Consider the following 9,243-nt stretch of genomic DNA (forward strand, 5'->3'; position numbering starts at 1 on the left):
ACGTCACCTTGACACTAAGGTGCACCTGACCCAAGCCACGGTACTCTCAATCACCTCGTATACACGTGCAAGCTGGACGAGTAAGGAAGACCGTAGAAAAACGACGCCTTTGAATGACAGTGTTGGCGAAGAATATTAAATATACCGTGGACTGCCAGAAGAACGAACAAATCTGTCTTGGGAGAAGGACAGCCAGAGTGCTCCTTAGAAGCAAGGATGGCAAGACTATGTCTCATGTAGTTTGAACACGTCATCAGGAGGGACCAGTCCCTGGAGAAGGTCATCATGCTTGGTAAAATAGAGAATCAGAGAAAAGGAGGAAGACCCTCAACGAGATGGACTGACACAGTGGCTGCAACCATGGGCTCACGCATAGCAACAATCGTGAGGATGGCGCGGGACCGGGCAGTGTTTCGTTCTGTTGTACACAGGGTCGCTATGAGACTGAACTGACCCCACAGCTCCTCACAACAATTTCTACCACAACAAAGACACGTCACCAAGGCGGCTGTGAAGAGGGACCAGAGAAGGCAGGGGCCCGCCCTCGGTGCAGACGGGGCCCCCCGGGGCTCTCTGCGGCCACACAGGCAGGGAAGGCCCGGAGCCACACGCCCACCAGCAGCACAGGCAGGTCGGCTCTAAATCCCCCGACTCCGGCCCTGAAAGCACGATGAGGGTGGGGGGGCTTCCTTCCTGGCGCCCGGGCAGAGGAAAGACACTCACGCCTGGGAAGGCGACAGGGCGGCTGCACCCGCCTGCTCAGCCACTGGGGTCTCCAATGGGCACCCTGGATTTCTGGAGCCTCTGAGGGGCCCAGCCTGGCCCCTGGCTGGCCAGAGCCGAACAGGGCCGGAGGGGACTTTCCCGAAACCACGCAGGTGAGACACACAGAAAAGCCAGGTCCCGGGCTCCTCCTCAAGAGCCGAGGCGCCAGAACTGGGAGCACGTGGCAGCCAGGTACCTGGCGCTGCAGGCAGGTGGAAACTCAGGTGTGATCTCCAACAAAATTACGGGTTTAATAGAAACACCAGGGCGTGGTTCTGCTGTAACAGCCCACGGGAATCGGTCTGTGATAGAAAAGGCAGGGGCACGGGCGCGGGGACCTCCCCGTCACCCCCATTTAATGAGAGCTCTGGGGAGCGGAAGGTCAGTGCGAGAGAGGAGGCCACGGGCTCTCCGGACGTCTGCAGGGCAAAGTCCTTCTGAGCCAGGCTGGCTGCAGGGTAGGGGACGGTGGAGCCCAGGTAGGACAGCTGCAGAGAAGAGCCCCTCCTCCGACCCCGCCAGGCGCCGAGCGCCCGAGGCCAGTCTGGGAGCTCAGAACAGGGCCCGGGGTGGCGGCGGCGCTGAGCTCAGAGCACAGAGAGCAGGCACCGTCAGCAGGCCGGCGGCTCGCTGCCCTCCACCAGCAGCCCTTTGCTCAGAAGGAAGGCGTCCTGCCTGGGCTCACGACCCAGGAAGCACTTCAACATGGCACTGGCGTCCTGGGAGCCCCCAGGTCTCAGGATACAGCTCCGGTAGTCCATGCCCACCTGTGGAGAAGGGGAGGTGGGGCTGGCAGACGACCCCCGGGACGCCAACACCCCACCCCGAGGGCTGCTGCAGCCACACCCCTCCCCTGCCGGAGAGCAACCCAGGTCAGCTTCGTGGGGGCAGGGGATCCCGGGTCAGGTCCCAGAGAAAGGGGGCGGGGAAGAGGAACAGAGTGCATGTATGTGCACGTGTGTGCTGAACATGTGCATGTACATATGTGCAGTGTGTGTGTACAGACCAACACCCATCAGAAGCTCCTCGGTGGCTCTCAGCCTGCACGGAAGCCTGAGCCCCCAGGCCAACCCCAGACCCAGACAGGGAAGGAGGGCAAGAAAGGGGCCAGCCCAGTTCTGCCTGAAACAGACCCCGCCCCTCTGCTAAGTGGTCAGTGAGTCTGGACAAGGGACCTCACGGAGCCCTGCACGTGGTAGGGACCAGTGCCCCATCCCCCGCCCCCCCACGCACTGGCTGCACTCAGGCCAGAGGCTATGGACGGGCTGCTCTCCGTCACGGACAGCAGGGAGGACCATCCCAAGGAGCCCTGACCCCTTCCCGGTGAGCCCTTGGCCCCGGTGCGGCCCATCCTGCAGTGGGGTGAGGAGGGGGACGGGGCCCGTCCTGCAGCGGGGTGAGGAGGGGGACGGGGCGCGGCGCCTGACCTTGCTGTTGAGGACGCCCTCCTGCTTGAAGCGCGTGTGGAACATGTCCGTGGAGTAGACCTCGCTCCACAGGTAGCCGTAGTACTGGGCGTCGTAGCCTCCCGCCAGGTGGCCGAAGGTCGCCGGCATGTTGGTGCCTGGGGGGACACACGGAGAGGCCCACACTGCCGCCAGCTCCGCCCCTCCCTCACGCTCCTTGCCTGGGAGAGACCCCCAACCCGGGAGAGGGAAGAAAGTTCTAGGCTGAAGGTGAGGGGACGCTGGCTCAGCCCCGTGAGAGCAGGGTCGGGTACAAGAACACGTCTAGAAGCAGGCGGCCAGCTCACCGAAGGAGACGGGCCTTTGCCCAGTACCTGGGTACCAGCAGCGTTTACCCCAGAGCAGCTGAAGCAATCGTCTCAGCTGCCACAACACCTGGATGCCACTTCTGCGAGTCGGGGCATGCCCACGCAGCGGCAGGTACCGTTTAAAACGGGTTCCGAAGCATCCTCCTAAATGCTTGCGGAATATTAAACCGGAACAGCATCACGTGTGCAATATTCCCAGCTATCGTCACGTTATGTACCCATCAGTCCGAGCATTTGCACAAACGTGGGTCTGTACGCACACACACATACTCACGGGACATGCGCCAAGATGCTGACCCCTCATCCCCAGGCTACGGAACAACTCGTCTTTTCAATATTTTCCAGGGTTCTCAAAAAGCACGCATTACTTTTGGCGTCGGGGGAGACACTAAATCCACTTGTTGATTGAAAGCAAAGGGTCGGGGGGCCTTGTGACCCCAGCAGGGCACAGGCAGAGCTTGTCAGCAGATGGGCCCCTGCTGAGCAGCCCCCGCATGGCCCCTGGCCCCACTAGCTGGGACTCCTGTGCTGGAAGGCAGACCGTGCAAGGTAGACGTGTGCCGGACCCCGTGGGGGGAACGAGGCTGTGAGGGCAGACTGGCCAGAGTCCCTGCTCTGGGTCCTTGTCCAGCACGGCTCCACCCTCTCCGTGCCAGCAGTACCTCCCAGTCGCGACACCCACAAATGTCCCCAGACGTCACCCAGTGTCCCCTGGGGGCAGAAGCGTCCCCAGGTGAGAGTCCCTGAACTGGAGGAGGGCTTCCTATGGCAGGTGCTGCCTGAACTCTGCCATGAGCGCCCAGGGCTGAGCCATGGGGTGGGGGCAGGGTACGGAGGCGAGCGCAAAGCCTGTCCATCACGGAGGACTCACATGGCGGCCAGCTAGGACTAGCACGTCGCTTCCCAGTGGGAGCTGACAGGAACACCTAAGAATGAGGCCACAGGCTTGGGGGCACAGCCCCAGCCACAGGGGTCAGCCGGGGAGGCAGCGGCTGAGCAGACCAGCCCTCCTCTCGAGCTCTCAGCTCTGGGAACTCTAAACGGCGCCCTGACCCTCTCCACGGGTACCGCTGTCCTTCGGGCCCCACATTCAAAGGTGGGCCCGGCCCGAAAGGGCTACCTGGCGTGGCTGGGACCCCGAGGATCTCCTGGCACAGCCGGGCATACTCCTCAGCTGGGTCGGCGCCCGTCTGCGTGTGCAGGGCCTGGTCCACCTTAGCCAGGACGATCTGACGCAGGTTGAAGAGACCTGCGTGGGAAAAGCGAAAGGCTGCCCCACACCCCGCGCGGCCCGGCGGCCCTCCTCCTGCCTGCGCGCCCCTGCACCCCGTGCCTTGTGGTGGGAGGCCGGGCTGGAGCACGGGGCCTCGGTGATGGCCCGTCCCAGCCTCATGTCCTCATCGCTGCGCAAGAGCTGAGCAGGGGTCCCTGGGCTGGCCGCCTCACGGACGGCTGACCCCGGCACCCTCCCTCCTGGGGGCCCGGGCAGGCCCCGTGGACGGCTGACACCCCCACCCCGCCTCGGGGCTCCAGGGCGCACCCGTGTTGGCCTGCCGGGACTGGATGAGCTTGTCGAGCAGCCCTGGGGGCACGGCGTCGCCTGTGCGGTAGTGGCGGGACATGCGCAGCAGCGGCTCGCGCTCCCACACCCAGTTCTCCAGCATCTGCGAGGGCGCCTCCACGAAGTCCCGCTCCACGTGCGTGCCGCTGAACATGGCGAACTCCGCCTGCGGGAGGGGGCGCCCACGGGTCCTCACAGCCGGCCCACGGCCTCAGGCGGCCCCCAAGCCACAGGCCAAGGCCAAGCAACGAGGACAGGAGGCTCCCCGGCGGCGGCCGAGCAGCGCGGGACCCGAGGGGAGGGGCGCCCACCTGGGAGCAGAGCTGGTGCATGACGTGGCCAAACTCGTGAAAGTAGGTCTCCACCTCGTCGTGCTGCAGCAGAGCCGGGGCATCCGGCGTGGGCTTGGTGAAGTTGGCCACCATGGCGGCAATGGAGATCTGGCGGCTCCCATCCGGCCGCAGGCAGCCTGGCTGCAGGCCGAAGCAGGCCGCGTGCCCGTACTTCCCTTCCCTGCGGGGAGACTGAGTCAGTGAGGCTTCTCCACGGCCTGGTTGGCCCAGGGAACACCAGGACGTGGGAGGAGGAAGGACTGCCCCAATCCTGCCACGTCGGGGGTGTCCTGCGCATCATGGGTGCACCACCCCCTCCGGGCGCCGCGTCCTCATCTGCCGAGACGGACAGGCTGAGCGGCTCTAAGCCTGATTCTAGAAGAGGAGGCCTGGTGCTCGGGAAGGTGAGTGAGTGCGGCTGTGGTCCTGCCCGCTCCTCCCCAGAAAACAGCTTCAACATCGTGGGCCAGGCACCCCATGAGGAGGCTCTGGCCCAGCCTTGACAGGCGCTTGGTGGCCAGGCAGCACAGTGGGCCCATGACAAGCACTGTCTACAGAGCACCCGCATGTACGGGCCCCTCGCCTCCACCCCACGGAGCAGGCGACACCCTTCCCGTTCCAGACGGGAAGCTGAGGCTGGAGAGGGAGAAGGCGGCCAGTCTGGGCTGTGCCCCCGACCCTCACCGCCCCGTCACACGCACCGAGGGTACAGGTCCAGGTAGAACTTGCCGATCACCTGCCCGGAGGCCGAGTCGCGCACGGTGTACAGCGTCACGTCCTTGTGCCACACGGTGGCGCCCTCCTCGCGGTCGAAGGTGAGCCCCAGCAGCTCCTGGTAGATGGCCAGCAGCCCCTGGGTGACCACTTGCATGGGGAAGTACTCCTTCAGCAGGTTCTGGTCCACGCTGTAGCGCATCTCCTCCACCTGGTTCATGTAGTAGCGCATGTCCCAGGCGTTGATCCGTGCATCGTACGGCAGGCCTCGCCGCTCACACTCGGCCTTCTTCAGCTCCAGGATCGCAGCACGCTCCTGCTCCCCGAGGGGCTTCAGCTTCTGGGCCAGCTCGTCTGCGAAGGGGCAGGAGAGGAGACGCTACCACCTGCGCGGGCCACGGGGCTCAGGCTCACCCTCGGCCAAGCCTCAGGACAAGCCCTGGGCTCACCGTCAGCGGGGGCTCTGCCCCGGGCACCTGTGGGGCCGTGGGCTCTTCCCCAGTGGGCTGCGACACCGTGGGCTCACTGAGGGGGCCGTGGGCTCTGCCCCATTGGGCTGGGACACCGTGGACACAGCATGAGAGAGAGTGATTCAAGGCTCGGGGGGCCGCTGAGAAAACAGAGGACCCAGACAGACACGGAAACAGCGCTCCTGTCTAACTGGCTGAAGGAGCCCTGGTGGCGCAGTGGCTAAGTGCTGGGCTGCTAACTGACAAGTGGGCAGTGGGAACCCACCCAGCGACTCCACGGGACAGTGGCCTGGCGATCCGCCGCCATGAAAATACAGTCTAGAAAACCCTACATAGCAGCTCTAGTCCGTCACGTGCGGTTGCCGTGAGTCGGAATCGACTTGACGGCACCCAACACCACCACCATTGCCCCAGTGGGCTGCGACATCATGGGCTCACCAGGCTACGTGTGTCTGGGCCTCGGGGCGCTGGCCTGTAACCGGAGAACTGGCACTAGGCCGGACCTGAGCGAAGCACTTCCCTGTCTGCGCTCAAGCCTCACAGCGCCCTCAGGAAGGCGAGGTGGTTCTCCAGGCCTGACGCCACAGCCCCGGTACTCAAGCGCAGCACTGAGGCCCCCCGAGAGCGAGCAGGGCGGTCGGGAAGGACACCTTCCGCTTCACAGGGGAACAAGAGGAGGCTCTCCCCTGGGCCAGACGCTCTCACACAGCATGTACTTCACCACGGAACCCAAACACAGCGAGACTCTGTGGGGCAAGGCCGCGGCACGGCCAAGGAGCACTCTGGGGTGGGGCCTCACCCCGGCCCCACGGCGCACAGTGGGGGAGGTGAGGGGAGCTTACCTAGGAAGGTGGCCACCACCTGGCTGGTCTTGGCCATGTTCATCTCCAGGACATAGTCAGCGTGCGTGCTGAACCCCAGCAGGCTGGACTTCTGAGCCCGCAGGGCCACCAGCTCCTTGAGGATGGCACAGTTCTCCTGGATGACAAAAGAGCTCCCTGTTGGCCAAGGGGTCCCCACTCTGCCCACCCCTGGGTCTCCGTGGCCAGGACCGCGGGGGCTCCCTGTCCTGGCCCGGGAGGAGCCCGGGGCCTGCTGGAGCCCGCAAGGAAGGGGCCAGGAGTGGGGGCACAGCCAAGCTCTGCTCCCATAGCCCAAAGTGAGAGTGATTCAAGGCTCGGGGGGCTGCTGAGAAAGCAGAGGACCTGGACAGACACGGAAACAGCGCTCGTGTCTAAGTGGATGAAGAAGCCCTGGTGGCACAGTGGCTAAGCACTGGGCTGCTAACTGAAAGATGGGCAGTTGAAACCCAGCCAGCAACTCCACAGGACAATGGCCTGGTGATCTGCTCCCAGAAACATACAGTCTAGAAAACCCTACGGGGCAGCTCTACTCTCACGTGGGGTCACCACGAGTCGGGATGGACTTGATGGCACCCAACAACCACCACCACCGACGGAAACTGGATCGAGTGTTCCTGGGGTCTCTCTCTCTCTGTTTTTTTCTCACAACTGCAAATGAATCTATAAAGATCTCAAAATAAAAAGTGCCCTAAAAATAAATATCTTGGGAAGAAGAAAATTTTCCCAAACAATGACAAAGCAGATAGCAGTGATCTTCTGAAGTGGGCAGTGAGGGGCTCTGACCCCTCACGTGCAAACAGTTAAGCACTCGGCTGCTCACCGAAGGCCAGTGGTTCAAAGCCACTAGCAGCTCTGCGGGACAAAGACCTGGCGATCTGCTCCCACAAAGATGGCAGCCTAGGAAACCCCACGGGGCAGCTCTGCTCTGTCACACGGAGCTGCTATGAGTCAGATTCGTCTCAGTGGCACCCAGCAGCAACTAGGGAGCTGCAGAATAGGGCTGGGCAGGGGGTCACACCTCACTCTGTGGACCACGAGGGCAGAGCCAGGCACGGCAGGGACAGTCTGAGGGGCCGGCCTGGGCGTGCTGCGGGAAGGGGGCCAGCCGCTCACTGAAGGCGCCCAGGCAGCAGGGGGAAAGCCAGGGCGAGGACCCTCGAGGGACGGGCGGGGCCCTCTCACCGCCTTGCAGCGGCAGTTGAAGGCCTCCTCCACCTTCCTCCGGGTCTCCGGCACGTAGCACTTCTTCAGGAGGGGGAAGTAGTGTGGGTACTTGAGGGTGACCTTCAACTTGTCGTCCTCGGTCTTCTCCAGGGAGTTGAGAAAGTCCTCGGGGAGCCCTCCTAGGGAAAAACATCAACGCCACCTGCTGTCGGGTCGACCCCAACTCATGGCGGCCCCACGTGTGCAGAGCAGAACTGCTACACAGGGTTTGCAGAAGCGGGTGGCCAGGCCTTTCTTCCAAGACACCTCCGGGAGGATTCGAACCACCAACCTTTCAGCTAGTAGCTGAGCTCTTAACCATTTGCACCACAGAGGCACTCCAATAGAGAGAGAAGACACACGCACACATACATACACACCCATACACATATACACACACACCCGTACACAGACACACATACATGACATACACACTACATATACAGACACACACAACATGCACGTATGTACGTATATACACACACACTCACATACACACACACACAAAGGAGCCCTGGGGGCACAACGGTTGGAACCCACCCAGTAGCTCCTTGGGAGAAAGGCCTGGTGACCTGCGCCCGTAAAGATGACAGCCTGGGAAACCCCATGAGGCAGTTCCGCTCTGTGCTATAGGGTCGCCATGAGTCAGAACCCACGGCACACGGCAACGACATGTACACACACGTGTGCAGGGAGAGAAAAGAATAAACCAAGCAGAGCCAAACGTCAACAGTGGGTGCACCTGGACCAAGGGTACGTGAGTTCTTTGCGCTATTTTTGCAAGCTTTCTCTCCAGGTTTGAAATTACATTAAAATAAGAAGTTTTAAAAAAAAGTCCTATCTGTCCTGCTGGGTAAGACTGCAGTTCCATTACATTAATAAGTAATCCTTAAAGAGGACTTGATTGGTGCAGAAACATTTTTGTCAATGAAAATGGAAACAAGAGGCTAGTTCAGATGTCTGGCTCCCTGTAGCTACTTCAGAATGTTAGAATCTGGAAGTCACCTCAATATCACACCACAGGCTGTTGTTACTGCTGAGTGCCATAAGTCGGCCCCCAACTCCGGGTGACGTCAACCCTTCAAAATTCCACTGTGCAGATTTGAAACCTATTGATTCATTCTATCTCCTTCATTTTCTGACATTAAAAAAAAAAAGGCAGAGCAGAGGGGCTGGACCTCGAGGGAAAATTCCGGCTACTTTGGCGGCCAGGCTGAGACAGGCCCCACAGCCCCACTCCCAGCCCCGGGCTGTCCTCAGTCGGAGGCAGAATCTTGGTCAGACAGACCCAGGCCCTCCCCAAGGAAGGCTCTAAAACCTTAGGCTCTGGAGTGTCGTGAGGGCTCCAAGTGAGGAAATGCCACACCCCAGGTGCTCCGACAGAGACAACCCCCATCCCTGACTTCAGGAGCTCCCACTGTGCCCCAGTGTGCAGACAGAGACAACCCCCATCCCTAACTTCAGGAGCCCCCGCTACACCCCAGGGTGTGGACAGAAACAACCCCCATCCCTGACTTCAGGATTCCCTGCTGCACCCCTCTCACACCCCCCACCATCCCAC

The 9,243-nt window shown here is 61.8% G+C and overlaps 1 protein-coding gene across 1 annotated transcript in view; it reads right to left on the reverse strand.

Moving 5' to 3' along the window:
* Nucleotides 1-1,331: 1,331 nt before the first annotated feature.
* Nucleotides 1,332-9,243, reverse strand: part of THOP1 (thimet oligopeptidase 1) — a 21,433-nt gene continuing 13,521 nt past the window's right edge. Inside the window, 9 exon segments of the mRNA XM_004378486.2 lie at nt 1,332-1,532; nt 2,193-2,329; nt 3,660-3,788; nt 4,080-4,266; nt 4,412-4,613; nt 5,134-5,500; nt 6,459-6,594; nt 7,662-7,866; nt 8,425-8,470. Of these exon segments, the coding sequence (XP_004378543.1) occupies nt 1,377-1,532; nt 2,193-2,329; nt 3,660-3,788; nt 4,080-4,266; nt 4,412-4,613; nt 5,134-5,500; nt 6,459-6,594; nt 7,662-7,866; nt 8,425-8,470 (1,565 nt within the window). The 3' untranslated portion in view covers nt 1,332-1,376.

The sequence above is a fragment of the Trichechus manatus genome, unplaced genomic scaffold (genome assembly GCF_000243295.1).
Source record: "Trichechus manatus latirostris isolate Lorelei unplaced genomic scaffold, TriManLat1.0 scaffold00057, whole genome shotgun sequence".
NCBI lineage: Eukaryota > Metazoa > Chordata > Mammalia > Sirenia > Trichechidae > Trichechus > Trichechus manatus.